This window comes from Clinocottus analis, unplaced genomic scaffold (assembly GCF_023055335.1).
Source record: "Clinocottus analis isolate CAN_PGR_092001 unplaced genomic scaffold, fCliAna1.0.p SCAF_12, whole genome shotgun sequence".
Lineage (NCBI taxonomy): Eukaryota > Metazoa > Chordata > Actinopteri > Perciformes > Cottidae > Clinocottus > Clinocottus analis.
The window spans coordinates 18,994,358-19,013,965 of record NW_027175843.1 but is presented as its reverse complement, the minus strand read 5'-3'; the positions used below and the strand labels follow the sequence as shown (position 1 = coordinate 19,013,965).

General features: G+C 42.7%; 1 protein-coding gene across 1 annotated transcript; it reads right to left on the bottom strand.

Annotated features, from left to right (window-relative positions):
• Positions 1–12: 12 nt before the first annotated feature.
• rftn2 (raftlin family member 2) lies at positions 13–18,671 on the bottom strand. The gene is made up of 9 exons (XM_068572556.1): positions 18,232–18,671; positions 8,003–8,183; positions 6,009–6,117; positions 4,981–5,155; positions 4,327–4,545; positions 3,281–3,387; positions 2,895–2,998; positions 2,729–2,813; positions 13–1,451 (listed from the first exon to the last, which is right to left on the bottom strand). The coding sequence occupies exons 1-9, from the start codon at positions 18,368–18,370 to the stop codon at positions 1,233–1,235; spliced, it is 1,338 nt and encodes a 445-aa protein (XP_068428657.1). The 5' UTR covers positions 18,371–18,671; the 3' UTR covers positions 13–1,232.
• Positions 18,672–19,608: the final 937 nt, after the last annotated feature.

The following is a 19,608-nucleotide window of genomic DNA, read 5'->3' as shown; positions in this document are numbered from 1 at the left end:
AGGACTCTCGAGCCACGGGAAGAAAGTGTTTATTAAAATAAAAAAAAAGGAACCAAAATGTACAACTCCAGAAAAAGAGAAAAGGCTGGAATATTAATACTGATATTTAGTAAAAACCTTGATACGTTTGGAGGAAAATACATTTAAAACATGTATGAATCACATAAAATTATTCTTTTCTTGCATTTCATCACCTTTCCATGCCCCAAAGAGCAACATAACATTAACCACAATTAGTTAAAAAAAACAAATTTGCACAATGAATACTATCATATTTACAAAAAGTATTGCGTCCTTAAAAATAAACATCCCTTTTATAGTGACAAGAGGAAGAGTTTAACACTTTCACGTCTCAGTGAACAGTTTTACAAAAACGATAATACAAAAATCAACGCGGCAGAACCAGAGACGTCGTCTTTTTATTCCACAAATTCTTTCTAAGCCTGGTCACCTACATTACCCACAATGCAACTTGGCAGTTGGAGCCCGCAGCAGAGACGAGCTACAGACGTTTCTTTCTTGTAGTCTTCAGAACAGACTCTTTATGCAACCTTTTTCCCCTCTCACATGCAGTAGTAGTTCCCAAAGACCTGGACACAACCTTAAAAAAAAAGTACCTTTATGTAAAGAAAGTAACGAATATCGTGGCGGTTTAATTCAAACTTTACTGCCATTTCCTGATCCGGATTAAACGAGGAGCGGTTACAACACTTCCCAATAGCACCTGAACTCTAAAATCCTCAGAAATACTGTTATCTGTACAAATGTACTGTTGTCTGTACCAAAGTACACAAGGAAAACTCCTTGACGTTGACATCCCTCAGCCTATAAGAGGAGAGGAGCTTTAACTGTTGATGCATCAGAAGGTGAAGTGATGTGAAAAAGCAACAAGAGGTGAGACCACTGGACGTTAAAGATGTGGTAAACAGAGAAAAATGAAAGTAAGATGTGTGAGCTGGGTTAAAAAATAAAGTTTTTTACCACCGGTGTTGTGCATAGATCTGCTTTTATAGTGTTGTGATTTCCCATGAGCACCTGAACTGCCCTTAAAAAAAAAAGATGGCGTTAAATAATATGCTTGAAGTGTGGACGTAGATCTAAATAATACCTCATTCTCTTTATGGCTTCATCACAAACATTTTCTTTCTTTCTTTTAAAAAGTGCCGAGTTCTTCTACATTAAAAGTCTGTTAATAAAAGGACGGAGGCCTGGAAGTCCAGCGGCCGAGCGGCTCACATGCAGGTGACCTCGGCTTTGCCCTCCTCCTGCTCGAAGCCGCCGTCCTCCAGGTGGGACAGGGCGCTGGGATACCCGCCCCCGAACACAGGGAACCCCCCGATGCCCCCGGCGGTCGGAGACAGGTCCTCCTCTTCCTCCACGCCCGGAGGGACGCGGCGGCTGACCGCTCGACTCACGGAGCGGCTCGACACGTCGCCGTGCACCGAGGACGCCTGAGGACAGAGACGAGTTAGTGCCGCTCGTCTGTGAGCGGACTTCACCATGAAGCACAGGGGAAAGAGCAAATATATACACTGAAGCACAGGGAAAAAGAGTAAATATATACAATAAAGCACAGGGAAAAAGAGTAAATATATACAATAAAGCACAGGGGAAAAGAGTAAATATATACAATAAAGCACAGGGGAAAAGAGTAAATATATACAATAAAGCACAGGGGAAAAGAGTAAATATATACAATAAAGCACAGGGGAAAAGAGCAAATATATACAATAAAGCACAGGGGAAAAGAGCAAATATATACAATAAAGCACAGGGGAAAAGAGCAAATGTATGATACTACATTGTAAAAACATTCTTATTTATTTTATGCTTTTTCCATTTTTTTTAATTTTATAAATATATTTAAAAAAAATAAAATAAGTACTTTTACAAGATCTGATTACTTACTATTTTTAAAAAAAATATATATGCACACAATTATTTATTCAACATGTACAATTTCTTGAATAAAATTTAAATATTCATATTTTTTTTTTAAATTTATACAACAAATATATATATACAAAAAATATATGTTTAAGTTATATATACATCTTATTTTTTTCTATTTTTTATTTTATATATATATATATATATATATATATATATATATATATATGTATATATATATATATATATATATATATATATATATATATATATATATATATATAAAAAAAAATCAGTAGAATCATTTCCAGGCGTTCCAAATGAACAGAAGGAGCAATTATGACACTAAACATGACAATTATAGCTGTATTTTAATTGTGCAATTTCATTTAATTGTTTTCTTCATTCCCTGAAAGAAGCCTTGATTTATTTTTCATCTCATATTTTTCAACAGACCATGTGGGATAGTTTTATTAGCTACATTTTTACTTTTTGGGCTCCCATAGCTTAAACGAGGCTTTGTGACTATAAAGATGCTACACACACCGAGTACAAATATAAACGCAACACCCATTTTTCACAAGTTGAAATACAAGTTTTGAGTGCACACAACAAGTTTTCACATTTCTATTCCCTTTGCCAAGATAATCACATAAGCATAACAGTTTGTTTTATCATTAGAAGAAAAAAGAAAAGAGTCTACAGCCACTGCAAGTGAAGCGCAACCTCCACGTTGTCCACCAGGGGTCAGTGTAGCCACATAAATAGCTTAACCCACAAACTATATGACAGGTGAAGTAAATCACTAATATGTTCACCAGCTTTTCTTATAAAATACCTGTTTCCTCGACTGTCCCGACGCCGCCTGGCTTCTGACGGGCCGCTGCATGAACACCACCTGCTTCGTGGCCAGATTCCCGTCGCTGTGTGCAAACACAGAGGCGTCGGTTAGCTGAGGCGGCTCTTAAGACGACGAGCTCGTGAGCTGGTGGAGTTTTATCTACCTGTCGTGGCGGATGATGGGCGTGGGCAGCACGCACGTGAGCAGCCAACCAAACTCAGCCAGAGTGTGAAGGAGAGGCCCGTAGTCTGTCTTCACATTGTTGCCCTGAGAGGAGACACAACATAAACATTATGTATTATATATATACACCGATCAGAAAATACATTAAAGTCTATGCTTCTTGTGTTAAAGCTGCATTCTCTTCCTGAACACCAGGGGGAGACTCCTCTGGTTGTATAGAAGTCTATTCTTGATGTGTTAAAGCTGCATTCTCTCTCCTGACCACCAGGGGGCGACTCCTCTGGTTGTATAGAATCTCACACACACACACACACACACACACACACACACACACACACACACACACACACACACACACACACACACCTCGATGACGGTCCACTGCTCTACAACGATGGTGTCGTTGGCAGGAGGGGAGGTGCTTCTCTCCTCGTACACAAACAATCCCTCCAGCGACCTGGGCACCGGCTCACCTGGAACACACACACACACACACACACACACACACACACACAGAGTTATGTACATGTACAATAACCCACTTTTATAAAACTGTTAGGCTGCAAATCTTCTCCGTGCTGAAAGGCCGCAGAGGAATGTAATTGGGTTGATAATGACCCAGTTATCAGAAATAGGTTAGCATGTGTGTGTGGGGAGTTCTCACCGCTGCCTGTGTGCGAGTGTGTGTGTGTGTGTGTGTGTGTGTGTGTTTTATAGCACATTTATTTCAGGCCTCAGAGGTTTAAGGACGATGTCTGCCACTCCGCAAAGGAACAGGAAGTGAGGTCGGCGGGGTCGGGGAGACGACTCCAAATATAGACGTGGCGGGAGAGAGGAGGAGGAGGAGTAGCCAAAACAGGAAGTGACTGAGTTTGCGTGCGTGTGTGTGTGTGTGTGAATCACTGTTTTATGAGAATAATAGAAAAGGTAGCGATAGAAGAAGAAACACCAGTTGTTCCTGACTTTTTAAACACAAGGTCTCATCTTCTTCACTCCTTTGTAGATTTAAAATGCTCAAATAAAAGCTGAAATAAACTAAAATATACAATGTCTTTGCGCTTCAGTATAGTTCTTCCACTTTATGCTACTTTTTACTTCTACCCTGGAGATGGAAATATTGTACTTTTTACTGCATTCATTTACTTTGTAGGTAAACGAAACATATGATGTAGCAGAATGCGACAAACGTATCCTGCAGCATACAAAGTATTAATTATTAATTAAAAAGCTCTAACATGTATTTGTTCGGGATTTAAAACACTTTAAAAAGGAGAATTGCATCACAATAAATACTTCTACTTTTCATTCTGATATAGAACATTTAGCTGGTATTTTTAGTGGTATTTCTACTTTGACTGAAGTACTTCTCCCGCCGCTAGCTGTAGCTTGAAGCTTAGCGACGTCACACCAACCTTTGGGCGTGTCCCAGTAGACGAAGGAGTCCACCAACGACCAGCCTTTGCGGTAGTAGGCGGCGGTCAGCTCCAGCCAATCGGCTTCCAGGGAGCTGACCACCTGACCCTTCCTGGAGACGCGCATGGAGAGCGCCCCCTGGTGGTACTGACAGGCCAGCGAGTCCAGAGGAGCGCAGCCCGGAGCCCAGGAGTGGAAGAAGACCAGCAACCTCAAGTCTGAAGGAACGCAGGTATTTATATTTATATATATATATATATATATATATATATATATATATATATATATATATATATATATATATATATATATATTTATATATATATATATATATATATATATATATAGATATATATATATATATTTTAAATTTTTTTATATCAGTACACAAAGTACTTGAACTTAGCTTCACCTTTACCAGCTGCAACATTAAAGTGATAGACAGATCAATAATTATAATACAATGTTATAATAAATATTAACAAGTACTTTAATTAATCCTTAACTTTGACTTTAAACACATTTTTATGCAAATACTTTTCTACTTTTACTTAAATATGAATAACTTAAAGTGGTATTGCTACTTTTACGTAAGTGCGTCTCCGACCACGGATTAATGTTTATTAGAATATTAATCATCCACAGAGTCTCACCAGGACTGTAGGTGTTGTCCTCCAGCTCGCGGTCTCCGGGCGGAGTACCTGGAGGGGTGCGTGGAGGGGAGCGGCAGCTCCGCTTGGGGCTGTGCACCCTGCCGTTGGTGACCCCGCTCACCTGCTGGAGGACCGAGCCCACGAATCGAACGCCCCCCCGGGCGCTGCTGTTCACCTGCGGACAGACGAGAAGAGGAACGCAGTCGGACAACACCCGGCTCAACGTTACAGGAAAACTATGACGCTAAAGTCAACTTGGTTACCAAAAGAAGATTCAGTCTGTGTATTATTTAGTAAGAAGAAATTAAATCCACTTTAAAGTAACCAAGGATTTAAATATCATCAAGCTTTTATGGATTTTTTATGTGAAACAGGTGAAAGTTTTGTGTTTTCTGCTCATTTAAGGAAACGTAAAAAGTGGAAATGATTTAGTGTTTAACTTCAGTCCTGACAATGTCAAAGGATGTTTATTTATTTGCTAAACTCTGTCTGACTGCTGCTAAGTACACATAGTTATGTATATGCTTATATGTTTCTCTTTTTTCTTAAACTTTTAAACTATTTTGCACTTTATTACTATTATTATTCACTTCATGTATGTAAAATATACGTAAAATTGACAATAAAACTGACTTTGACTTGACGTTTTTCCAGGGAAACGGGTGAAAATGTTCAACATTTCACTTCTTTAAAGGATTAAAGAGTCCAACAAAAGGTGAAAGTATTCAGTATTTCACTTATTTAAAGCTTCGTTTAAGCATCTCAAGAGTCTTGAAAAGATAAATGATTCAATATTTTGACATTTATTTTTGTTTCAGAACCTTTTTTCAGATCCATCCAATGTGAAATTATCCAAATTGTACTTCCTCAAAGGATTTTATGGGCTTGAAAAGAGCAAAGCATCAATCAGTTCCTTATTTCAGGTCCTTCAGGCTCCTCTGGTTCATCGTGGGACCCCTCGGAGGACGGCAGCTGACCCCTCAGGTTGGGAACCGTAAAACATTTAAATTTCGGAGCATCCCACTGACCCGGTCGATGAGCGCTCGGACCGTGTCGCCCGTCAGCGAATCTCCGGGTAGCGGCCACTCCTCCACCTTCAGCGTCGGCACGCTGTGACACATGGACGCCATCTGCTTACTGAAAACACACACCGACCCAAAAAAACACAGGAAGTGAGACGAGTTCAGCGGCGACGCTTGACTGCTCGGGTCCGTGGGGGAATCTTCTTGTTGGAGTCCATCTGGAGGGTTCATAGTTCACTTGTAATTGTCACCGAGATGCAGGACACAAACACATAAATCATTTAGAGGCTCAGCGGGAGAAAGAACCGCCGCCGAGTGTCTGGGTAATTAACACAGAGGGCGACGACGACAACGTGAAGCTCCTCCACGACTTCCTGCAGCTTCAACATGAAAGTGAGATTTTGCAAAATAAGTCAAAGTAGAAGTTGGAATAACTCGCGAAAAAGGGATTTCACAAATAATTAAAAGGTTTTCACACAATTCTTTACTTGAGATATTAAGGTAAAAGTACTTATTGGTATTCAATATTATTATATATGTAGGTTATAGGAAAATATTTGATGGTTTTACAGTGTTTTAAATCTCACAGCTGGTGGAGGTGAAGCACATTTAGTTACTTTAAATACTGTCGGATAGTTTAATATACAGAACAGTGTTATATTTTATGGATTGGTCACGCTTTGGTTATTAAATGTTAATCGGGAGCGGAGTAAAAAAGTACAATAAGGATAAAGTAGCATACGATTGAATACTAAAAGTATCTCAAAGTTTGTACTTAAGTAGTTGAGTAAATGTCCTGAGTTACTCTACTGCGTAGTATACAGTACTGAAAACACCATTTACATTATTAATTCACCTCAGCTGCAATATTATGAAAGAAATCCTCATCATAGTTACAGTCTCCCAACCAATCACAGCGCAGAGAGCAGAGGTACTCCACCGCCATTGGCTGCCGTGCGACCCCTGTTGCTGGGTGGATTTCTAGCCAATAGACGTCACGGTAGACTTAAGTCACACCAAAACATCGTCTCCTCCAGGCACGGCAGCCTGACCTCCTACCGGGGCTCTGCATTAAATATGCAGCGGGTTTCATCCATCATTCATCTACTTACGAGACAGTATGGAGGCGAACATGTGGCCACACGGTGGGGAGGCATGTGGCAGAGGGAGTGGAGTGAAGTACACCTCTCACACTCGTTTGATACCAATCCACACTTAACCGGCAGCCTCTGGGTCCAGATAATCCGTGTCTTTCTTTCATGGAGAAATCAGACTATCACCATCAGACATGGCGTCCCACAGGGGTCCGTTATGGGCCCACTACCATTCAGTCTGCCTTTGACGCTAAAGTAACTAATGGGTTACATTTTTGGAAAAGTATCAAACATTTACCCTTAAACTTTTGGAACCCGTGCGTGAAAATCCTCCCGCGCCCATTTTAAGTCCCAGCATGCCCCATTCAGACAATCTTTTGGCAAAAAATACGTAATTTTTCCATTTTTGAACCGAACGACACAGTTTTTTGGACTGAAACTTCTTCCTAACAGGACAACACTTTGTTTTATTGTGATGTTTGTTGCAGATTCTGATTCTTTAGGTCCTAATCTTTCCATAAAGGTGTTTTATTGACGCTCCAGGAGGCTTTTTTGTGGAATCTGGCTCACATCATGTTGGATGTTCATAATTATGATCAAAATATCTTTTTTAAAGTGTTTTTTTTGGAGATATACATTTTTTTTCCCAAGACTTTGCTGAACAAATACAAACAACAAACACAAGTATTGGCATTAATTTGGGGTTCCTACGACGACTCAAACAGGGAAAACACTCAAACAGGGGAAAACACTCAAACAGGGAAAACACTCAAACAGGGAAAACACTCAAACAGGGAAAAGGAGGTCAAGAATTGAAAGGAGGCCATATTTTAAAGAAAGTTAGAGGTAAGCATTACAACTGGACCATGAGGTTTAAAGTTTAAAAGAGGGTTAGGAGTTAAGTACCTGGATCTGGGACGGGCCAGGATGGCCCGGTAGAGCAGGCTGAAGGGCAGCGAGCGGGTTCGCCCCACAGACAGGATGATGGGGTGCAAGGCGGTCAGGACGTAGCCCTGCGTGTAGTAGGGCTGCAGGGCCTGAGGCAGCTCGGACAGGGACGCCACATACTGCACCGTCGGACGACTGCCTGCAGAAACAGAGACACGAGACAGTTCAGTAAGATGCATTCCAGCAGATTTATACAAAAAAACAACGTGCACAAAGCTGAAAATGCAGTTTAGTGTTTCTTTACTTCAACAGCTGGCTTTAGAATTACTGCATGATGCTGTATTGCCCTTTTGCAGCAGACTATTAATGCTCTGTCCTGTTTGTCACCTCCCCATCAGTTCATCAGTTAAACACAAAATATATGCATTTGACTACAACAATTGTGTGACAAGCAAGTAAAAGAATACGTAAAATGATTGACAAGTAAATTCAAAATTGCTGGGAAGAACTGATAACTGCACAATTGACTTTAATCATCACAATACAACACAATCCACCACGGAGAAAGCTTCTGTACCGTGGGCCCAGAATTGTACAAAAAAAAGACATTTTGCAGGTTTGTCTGTGTTCATGTAAACGTAGGAAACCGTTCAGCATCCAAAAATCATGCACACGATCTGGGAAAGTTCTCTTTTCCTTCCTGTGTAATTACTTAAACATCACTTTTCCACTGTTGCTACCGGAGACAGGAAAGCACACACACACACACACACACACACACACACACACACACACACACACACACACACACACACACACACACACACAGGGTCTGCCAGATGATGATGACGGAGCGTACTATTTATTATAGCTCCAGTTTCGTGTTGGACTCCAGCATCAGATGCTGTTCTTTGTAACTTTCTCACATCAGAAACTCATTAGACAAACTTCCATCTGGCTAATTGCGATCCCGCGGCGTGTGAAAGTGACTGACGTGTCACCTCCTTCACATCGAGGGTCTCGCAATAAGACGACGACAGCGCTGCAGGTCTGGAACCGTCTGGTCTGGGGAGTTTTTAATATCCCGAGTCCAGCTGCGACAGACGGCTTCAAAGCCTGATGACGGCCATAAAAACAACAACCAGCAACGTGTAGAGGGGGACGCCACAACCGCCACGCTGTGACGTAAAGGCTCTATAAATACACCGAACATATGAACACACACACACACACACACACTGTGTGCAAGCAGTGAGGTCTGGTGTGTGTTTTTTTAACGTTACTAAAAAGGTGTGTCTCCGAGACTGGCACAAGAAGAAATACAGTGTGAACCTCATGCTGCCGGGACATTTGGGCCGTTTTCATGACCCAGCATGCTCTGAGTGAGAGTTCAGTCGAGAAAACGTGTCGCCTGGTTCAAGACTTCTGAATTACCCGAATCACGACTCCTCTGATTTGATCAGAAATTTAGATTTAAGTGAAACAAAACATCCATTCAGTCAAAACTTTCGGTTGATAAAATGGAAGAAAATAGTGAAGAATGCCCCTCTATCTTTTTGATGCACTATCCATCAAACAAAACATCAATTCAGTCCAATTTTTAGTCTGTAAAATGCACGAAAATGTCTTTTTTCCATCTTTCTGATGTATTGCGTCTGTACTTTCACTCTTTCTTTCTCTACTGAGGAGGCGTGACTGCACTGTATCTCTACACAGCAAATAGTCGACATCAATAGTCGCTCCGAACATCGAATTTGGCACTTTTAAAAATGGACGCCACCTGCAGCATTAATCCCTTCAGGCATTCTGATGAAGGTTCAGGCATCTCATGAATATTTGCACATGACCGTCCGTCACCGTGTGACTGCTGATGCAGCTCTACATGCTTATTACAACTTTGAAAAAAGTATTGAACACCCTTAAGAGGGGTTTGCAGCCTCGAGGGACGTGCACCTCAGGTTGTGTTATCCTGTTTCCTCACCGGCTGCAAAAGGTGCAGAGAGAGCACGGCCGCTTGCAGAGCGGTACTGTGTCGCTGTTGCTTTTCCCTTTAAAAAGAAAAAAAACAAAACACCCTGGCTGGAAATCCCTGTGACCATCACCGTACTTCCTGTGTCCACAAAGAGTGGCTGTTTAAAAAGAGGGGCTTGGCTATGTGCCCCATGAACACACACACACACACACACACCCACACACACAGTCCATTTAACACATTTCAAGTTGTGTGTGTGAGAGCATTCCTCACTACAACCCCCCACATTCTCACGGACAAACACCCCCAGAGACGGAGGAGGGACCCGTCCACACAGCGGCGTCCCTGCAGCCTCTCAATGGCTCGTCTGGCCGGCTCCATGACGAGACTAAAGACCACCACAACCCCAGTGCACCCACGGCCCGCTCGCATTCCTGTGGGCTTAAAATCCCACTTGCAAAACACTTGAACATAGATTTAACGCGTACACGATGCAGCTGGGGGCTCAACTTTTCCCTTTTATTTCTTTTCGGAGGATGAAACCGAGCCGCTCGAGTCAAAACGTGGATTACCGGCAACGTCCGGAGGGTCGCGCTGACCGCACCGCGGATAATGGCTCCCAGGAGGGGACCATGATGTCATGCACACACACACACCTCCAACCAAGGCTTTTGTTTGCAGCCTTTCTGCTCGTCTCCTCTAATGCTTTCAGTCCTTCGCCCCCTCCCTTCCCATCCCGCTGCCACTCGCCCCGTCGGCCCGCACACTGAGGCCTCTGTTTAGTGATGTGTGGGAGAAAAAAAAGGAAGAGGAGGAGAGGAAGAACTGACTAGCAAAGAGGGTGGTGGTGGGGGGGGGCTGGCAGGATGGGTGAAGGAGGGGAGGTGGAGGATGTTTAGGGGGCTCAAGTGGTGTTGAGCAACAACTGAGGGCACAGAGACCGGTGAGAGAATGGGAGGCGAAGGAGGGAGGAAGGAGCCAGACAGCAGTTACGAGATGGATTTTATGAGGCCGTATGTGAATGGGAGAGAAGGTGTGAAAAGGAGAAAGCAGCCTGGCAACAAGGAGTAAAGCTCACAACCCCCCCAAGAAAACACAAGAGTAACACGAGAAGGAAAAAACAAGCAGTTACCTGAACTTGGGTGTCGATGCAGAGAACCGAGCCGACACATTTCATTGCAAACAAGTCAACGTTTTCCCCGAGTGTAAAATAACTGACAAATTGCTCTCAGCGTTGCTCTACGTCATGCATGTGCAGCTCTCAACAGGAGGCGAGAAAGACGCGAGTTAAAGCGACTTCCACCAGCGGCTCCGGAAAGACCACTGCGCCCGCGATGGAGGACGGACGCGCGGCCAACGAGGTCTGCCGACTGTTGCACTTCTGCAGTTACCGATGGACCAGATGCTCGAACCGCTGCTAAGCGACATGCCAGGAGGAGAGTCAGTGAAATGCATCCGAGCTGCTTTGTAAAAGGTTACACACACACGTGTATTTTTAGGCCCCCAAATGTGAACAAAGCTGATCTAAAAGCTCCAAAATGCTAAATACTTCATCCAAAACACCGGTTGAGTGTTTCCCTGCTTGTGAGTTCAGTTGAAAGTGCAGATTAGTTGATGGTAACGCTCAGTACTTCCTGTCTCCTCATCCTTTACCCCACAGTCTCAAACAACACAACGATATCTCCATAAATACTTGATTGGCAGATAGATGCAAATATGCCGACGTCAGCGTGCTAACAAGCAGAGACGTGCATGTGCAACGCTCTGCAGCGATAACAAGCCACTCGTGTTGTTGCTGTTGTGGAGCGTTAATGAGCCCATCAATTATAAGATGATGAGATATTGGATCTGCAAAGACTCACAGATACTCAATCCAGCATTTTAGGCTGTAATCGTAGTACTATGTAGTATATAGTAATAGTATTTATGATACTGATGCTGGATAATAGAGAGAATTAAAAAGATAATTTGATTCCCGAGTGCAACTTTCCAGGTTTGCGCTGCCCTTCAAAGTCTCCTCTAAAATGTAATATTGGGAGAGCTCTGGCGTTAATCTGAAAATAATCCAGCATGCGGCGTTACATTCACAGATTAGACGGAGATTACGGAAAATCGCACTCATCCTTGGAAATAATGACGGGCAGATAGATCCCCCCCGTTCGCGAGGACGACGGGGAATCGATGCCTCGGCAGGTCGGACCGCATCGCAGCAAATCGGTCGCCGTGTCGTGGCGGATTAGAAGGTTTCATCCCACGTTTCACTCAAACCGCCTCCAGCGGAGTTCATCCCAGCCAGCGATGAAACACACGCCGCCTCAGTTTAAGCCTCCTCTCCATCCGCAAATCCCTTTGTGTCGCCCCGTTTATTCATCTTGGCCTGACCCGCCAACGCAACTTTCCCCATCGTCCTCTTCTCCTCGATTGCCTTCATAGTTCGGTGACGTCGCTGCAGGGAAGTAGAAGCTCGTCCGCCTCAGGCAATAATTCCTCCCGAGGGAGAAGACTGAGTTTTTATTTGGGAAAAAAGCAAATTTTTCTTAAAATATATTTCCCTTTAGGAAAGGTCAACTGTGTTAAAGCCAGAAACGGTTTCAAAGTATGAAATATCAAATATCCTTTAAAAAGGTGCAAGCGTGAAAATATTAAATATATTTCCATAACAAGGCCGCAGCCGGGCGTTCAAGATATATGCTGAGGTCAGCATGCTCACAATGCTAACATGCTAATGCTAACCATGCTTACCATCTCACTGTACCGTAAAAGTCTGGTTACAAGACGCTAGTACCGTCGGTGGGTGTTACCGCTAGCTCCCCGCTGTAGCCAGCTAGCGCAGCCAACTAGCGCAGCCAACTAGCGCAGCCAGCTAGCGCTCCGATAGCGCTCCTTTAGCTCCCTGCTAGCTCCCTGCTAGCTCCCTGCTAGCTCCCCGCTAGCCCCCGGACAACCACCGAAGGTAGCGGGACCAGCTACTGCATTGTAGCTGCAACACTATTTTATGTCTTCGATCCGAATTTCACTATTTTTGTATTATTTCTTTTAAATACATTTGAATTGTTCTGGAGACGCTTCATTTTTCTTCAAGATTCTTGCGACTCCTCCAACTCAAAAACACAGCGTGTTCACTGGGCTGAGCTTCAAAAGTAAGGAACACAATGAGCACCATAAAAAGTAAAAAGATCAATACGACATGAAGCGCTCTTCAGAGTCCACATGACTCCTCTCGCTCTCATCGCCGTGCAGCGAGCAGTAATGAGCTCGGGGAGGAATCGGCCATTAGCTGCTTTGATGTGCTGCCTCTGGCTCCAGGCCTCCACGTCCAGCCTCCTCCCGGTCGGGGGGGAAATCCAGGCCAAGCTGCCCTGCAACCGGGCCGAGCAACCGGACATACAATGATGGTGATGCTGTGTGTGTGTGTGTGTGTGTGTGTGTGTGGGTGTGAGATGAGGCAGATAAAAGTGAGAGTTTTGACAGTGTGTGTCCCAGAAACGCTTCATCGTTTCAAGGAGAAGCGAGGCCAGAGCAGGGGGGAGTGATGTGTGTGTGTGTGTGTGTATGTGTGTGTGTATGTGTGTCTTATGGTAAACTACAGTGATCGGCGTCTTTGTGGAGTCGGCTTCTTATAATTAATCTGCAGTTAGTGGAACTTGCCTGAACAAAAAAAAAAAACACAGAAAAAAAAAGATATGCAACACGAACAAGACACGAGTCTGTCAGCCAGCTGCTTGTCAGGAATGACATGTGCTGACAGATGTTATTCTTTTCCAAAAATAACACACGGGAATACCGATTCTTGACACCTCCTGCTTCAACAAACTCATTCAGCCCATTAAAGCTGGAAAAACAGATTTTATTCCTCTTGCATGCCGAGTGTTAACTCACACAACACGCGGCAACCGTCGGGTCTGAAAAGTGAAGCCAATGCTGAAGTGCCTCAAAGCTGCATTCTCTCTCCTGACCACCAGGGGGCGACTCCTCTGGTTGTATAGAAGTCTATATAAGTGACTCTACTTCTCTCTTGATGTTTTCCCTCAGCAAACATTGTAAACATGAGTTTATGTCTCAATCTCTAGTTTCAAGTCTTCTTCTATACAGCATGATGTTCATTTAGTAAATTATGGTCTGTTAGAGTCAAACAGACCATAAAGCAGGGGACGCTTTAGGGGCGGGGCTACAAGGTGATTGACAGGTCAGTACCTGTGCGTCCCCCAATTCAAATACAGTTTCAAACCACAGAGATGCCGACGACCAAAATCCAAGATGGCGACGGCCAAACTGGAGACTTTAAAACCGCAGTTCACGAGCTGATGGGTGACATCGCGACGACGTCGTCCACTTTAAAATATTGGAAATCTAACAGTGGAACTGCTCAAACTGCAAGAAAAATCAGACAGCGGTCCCATCGATCGTCTCAAAGCCAGATAATCGATCGCTCAGGAGATCAATCAGCCATTAAAAACATAAAAAATATGACACGGCTGCAACTGATTTAAGGCTAAAATCAACGTTTTTAAAAGCACACTGCTGCGTCAACAAGAAGCTGCGTAGTCGTACGGTCACGCCCAAACATGTCATCACACTTTACACCACTAGAGGCAATCAAATTTAATATAATCTTATTAATATTGCATCGTTTATAGAGTAATCACTTGCTCGGTGCTCTTCACTCACCGGGTGTTTTTCATGTTTCAACTGGCTCGGCTTCACCTCGAGTGAATTTGGGAGCAGATCACATGTCCTCCTCCATCGGGGAGGGGAACTGAAACCCTGCAGAGGGTTCAGGAGCGAGGATCCGATCCAACGCCAGGAAAACACACATTTACTGGCACATTTTTGTCGGCTTTCCATCTTTCATTTTGGCAGAAACCAAGACACAGATAACGGCCAATTTTAATTTCTAACCAAATCATTAAAAAAAAAAAAAAGTTCTTACTCAAGAAAACAGTTTAGAGTCTCGTAAAAGACAGAACGAAAGGCCGTGAGGATGCCAGCCGTCACCAGACTGCACATGACGACTACAGATTGGAATCGAGCGTTTTTTTTTTTATCTTCAGCTGCGCCAATTATGGAGGCTTCACACTCTGAGACGCACACACACACACACTCTGAAGTCAGCGACGATCAAGCAGAGCCAAGAAGACATGAACATGAAAACTGCACTTTTCTTCTTTTTTTTTTGCCATTGATTTACTTGGTAAACATGCATTCAGAGTGTTGGATTTCTCTTTTCTTTCATCAAAAAAAGAAATAAAATAAATACAATTACACACAACTGTAGTCTGATAATATATATTTTCCCAATGAGTCACGTGGAAGTATTCAGGATTTGGGCCAGCGAGCGCCGGTTTGATCATTTGCAGGTGAAAATGTCGTAAATTAGTCGAGCATGTCCGGCTCAGGATACATCTGGAAACAGAAAGCTCTGGCGGGAGACTTCAGCTCCTGAGACTTCACAAATGTCCTTTTCGGGGTTTTCGATCATGTTCATCTGTTTTTTCGTCAGTCGAATCTATTTGCACATTTGTTTGTGATGCTGACGGATTATTAGACCTTTTCAACCCACAGTCAAGATGCTATCTATCTATCTGGCTAGCTAGCGAGCTAGCTAGCTATAGTAGAAGGCAGTTTAAGTCATGTTAAAATCTAAGTAGATAGATATCGATCTCGCTAGCTAGATGGATACATTGATCATGTTAAAAGCGAGATCACACACACACACAAAGGTTTTGAGGTGCACATTTTGCAGTTTGATGTCACTTTTTTAATCCATGCATGTTAAAAAAGCCACTGTTTGTTTAAGGTGGATGTAGACTCAATCTATGACTCACAAACACACACACACACACACACACACACACACACACAAAACTGTATTTATAAGTTCCGGCTGAGAGCCGAACCCATGACTCCCAGCACATGACTCCCAGCACTTCCCAAAAATCCAGAAAAAACAACAACAACAAAACGCATGCAGCAGAGCAGCGTTCATAAAGTTGTTTTTGGCCTCTGATCCGGAGCTTCTGTTCACTTAAATTAGGATTAAATATGCAGCCGATGCATTTCAGCTACAGGTGATCTGACGAACCTTTACACCACCAGCTGCCTGATAGAAAGCCTGAAGGACCCGGCTCAAAGTTTCACCGGTTAGAAGACACATTATGGATTCGATATGAATGAAATCCAACTTTGGGTGAACTTTTAGGTGAATCGATTGAAAAACTGTGAGATTTAGTTGTTGTGTTCTCATAGAAACGTGACCGTGAATGAATAGTTTACCTGAAGGTAGCTTTGTTTCTCACCAGAACTGTACTTTCAACCCAAATGTCCCACTGCAGATGAAAAAAAGCCCAAGTCGCTGGTTGGCTCTGGACAGTTGTGGCGGCCATTTTTTTTCCACCCGGAAACGATCTTTTTGCGCGGTTTGTCCTCTCGCTACGGGATTATAGGAGGAGGAAGTGGAGAAGGAGATAGGAGGGGAAGGAATTGGAGAAGAAGAAGAAAGTGGAGAAGGAGATAGGATGAGAAGGAAGTGGAGAAGGAGATAGGAGGAGAAGGAAGTGGAGAAGGAGATAGGAGGAGAAGGAAGTGGAGAAGGAGATAGGATGAGAAGGAAGTGGAGAAGGAGATAGGAGGAGAAGGAAGTGGAGAAGGAGATAGGATGAGAAGGAAGTGGAGAAGGAGATAGGAGCAGAAGGAAGTGGAGAAGGAGAAGGCCGCTTCTCGAAAGCGCTCTGGACTGTTGTGACGGCCATTTTTATGACACTTCACAGGCTAAATATTATCGGTAAATAAAGAAAACTATCGTTAGTCCACATAATGGGCTCGCCTGCAGACGGGACTGAGGGTTCAGAGAACCCTGAAGTCATTTCGAACTTTACTTCCCTGACCCTGAACACACACACACACACACACACACACACACACACACACACAACCCCTAATTTTGGAAAAGCAGCCCTTCTCCTCCGTGATTCATTACGGCGCCGGCCTGCTGTTTTACACGCTCGCCTCCCATTCAGAACTTAATCACCATTTCCTTCCAAATAGGTCACAGTCACAACAGCCAGTCTGAGGACCAGATGAAGGGATTATCCCCAAATAAATAAAAAAATGTCTATCAGCCATCTGAGATTATCACACATGCTCAAATTAGATTTCATATCCCAGCAGGTGGAGGGAGGGGCGGGGGGGGGGTTCTCTCTGCATTTTGCTGCATGCCCGGTACATGAAGAGGGATGTGTGTGTGTGTGTGTGTGTGTGTGTGTGTGTGTGTGTGTGTGTCAAGGGAAGAAGGCATCAAAAAACCTTGTGTGACCTATTTCTCGATGCGCTAAACCAACCGGCCTGTTGCCAGGAGAAGAGTTCACAGTTTGACGCTTTAACCTTGAAACACATTTTATTTTGAAAGGGCTTTAAAATTCAAGAGAGTCACATTAAAAACAAAACATTAACAGGTACAGATCATTAGTGATAAAATGTTGTAATAAAACTGCCGTAAATGGGATTGTCTGCTATTTAAGAGCCACTAAACACTAAATATGTTCTTAATAGTTATTAGATGGACCAGCTGGAGGGTTTATATATTTATTATAGTGCGTTTAGCTCCATTTAGATCACATTAGCGACAGTTTCCTTCAAGAGAAAGTAACTAATGCAAAGGATTTTCTCAGAAAACATTGGACATACAATCAGTGTTGAAAAGTCCAAGTTTATGTATTTAAATTGTTTAAAAAAAAGAGCATCACGTCTTCATGTTGGAGATGTTTTGGGTTTTAGATTGAAAACCAAAGGAAACTAAAACTCTAGACAATGACCACAACATCAAGATTTACTAGTCAGGTCATAAAAAGTTCAGATTACAATAATACAGTGTTAAATAAAAACATCAGATCTTCACATTTAAAAACATGACCTGAGCATATGTTGTTGTTGTTGTTGTTGTTGTTGTTATTGTCTGAAATGCATTGTTTCTTCTTTTGGTTGATTAATCAATAACGAGTTCATTTTGTCTGACCAACATTTTGACACCTACATATAATCTATTATTATTACTGAAAAACTGCTTGAAACAGGAGTTTATTTGATCAATTAATGACTTAAATGATCAATCGATCCTGATGCCAGTTGATTGACTGCCCGTTGACTGATCACTTTAATTGATCAACTCACTGTTCCAGGTAGAATAACTCTTCTTTTCTGGTGAGTAGGTGAGGAGCTCTGTCTTCAATATTAAGTACAGATAAACATATCGATCGGTTGATTGATTATCTGGTCCTACCTTCCAGGCTGAAGTCCAGCAGCACGTACTCGTACACGGTGTCGGTGTTGCTCTCCACCTGCGGCCTCTTCAGGGTGGAGTAGATCTTCCCGGGGCTGCTGTCCTCCGGGTCCTCCAGCTTCCTCAAGCCGCAGCCCATGGCCTCCGAGGCGGCGGGAGCACCGGGAGGAGGAGCCGAGCAGATTCCCTCTCTCTTGAGCGCTGAGCAACTTTTTTTTAAATTTTTTTAACGGGACCCCTCCATCATCATCATCATCATCATCATCATCATCATCATTAGCTCCTCGGTGCTCCCCGGTAATCCGTCCGACTCCGTCAGGTAACCAGCGGGAACGACACAAGTACAAACAAGTAGCGGAGAAGCGGGAGAGAGGATCGTTGTCACGGCGTGAGTCCTGAGAAAGTGTCCCGCTGCTGCGGCCGCGGGTCTGGAGCGTGGAGAGGAGGAGCCGCTCTCTCTCTCTCTCTCTCTCTCTCTCTCTCTCTCTCTCTCTCTCTCTCTCTCTCTCTCTCTCTCTCTCTCTCTCTCTCTCTCTCTCTCTCTCTCTCTCTCTCTCTCTCTCTCTCTCCTCTCTCTCTCTCTCTCTCTCTCTCTCTCTCTCTCTCTCTCTCTCTCTCTCTCTCTCTCTGGGGAGGAAAAAAAGTTTCCTCCACAATCAAGACGGCGAGGATAATACCACTTCCGGTCAACATTTCAAAATAAGATACAACATATTTGTATTTAAGCGCTTAGTTTAAATAAATGAATGAAATTGTACATGTTAAAATACATTATATATATGTATATATATATGTATATATATATATACATATATATATGTATATATACATACATATATATATATATATATATATATATATATATATATATATATATATATATATATATATAGTAAGAGCTTGTAAAAGTAATTATTTCAAAATAAGACTCTGAAATAAACTTGTATTTAAGCAGTGAAGTTAGTTTATATATATATATATATATATATATATATATATATATATATATATATATATATATATATATATATATATATATACATAATAAAAAATAGACAGACAAAAGCATAAAATAAAAACAAAATTGTACAATGTAGTATTAGTACTTTTCCAAGATTTATTAGTTTTGAATTTACTATGTATTTTTTAAAATATATCAATATTTATTCAACATGTACAATTTTCATGTACAAATTAGTGGCACTAGTACCTTGACTTCTAAGAAAAGGATCTGAGTACTGGAGCCGAAACGTTGCACTACCATCCCTAAATATTTCTGCTGTCAGCCATCTGCCCCCTGTTCTCGTCTCTGACCTGAGTAATTCAATCAGTGACCATTTATCACCACGGTTGTGTCAGACTGCCAGAGGATTTACT

Excerpts from the sequence above, each read along its gene's own strand:
- rftn2 (XM_068572556.1), bottom strand. The coding sequence starts at position 18,370 with ATGGGCTGCGGCTTGAGGAAGCTGGAGGACCCGGAGGACAGCAGCCCC. Across the intron at positions 8,184-18,231 it reads GCTGGACTTCAGCCTGGAAG|GCAGTCGTCCGACGGTGCAG; the intron begins GTAGGACCAGAT and ends CTGTTTCTGCAG. Across the intron at positions 4,546-4,980 it reads GGACAACACCTACAGTCCTG|ACTTGAGGTTGCTGGTCTTC; the intron begins GTGAGACTCTGT and ends GCGTTCCTTCAG.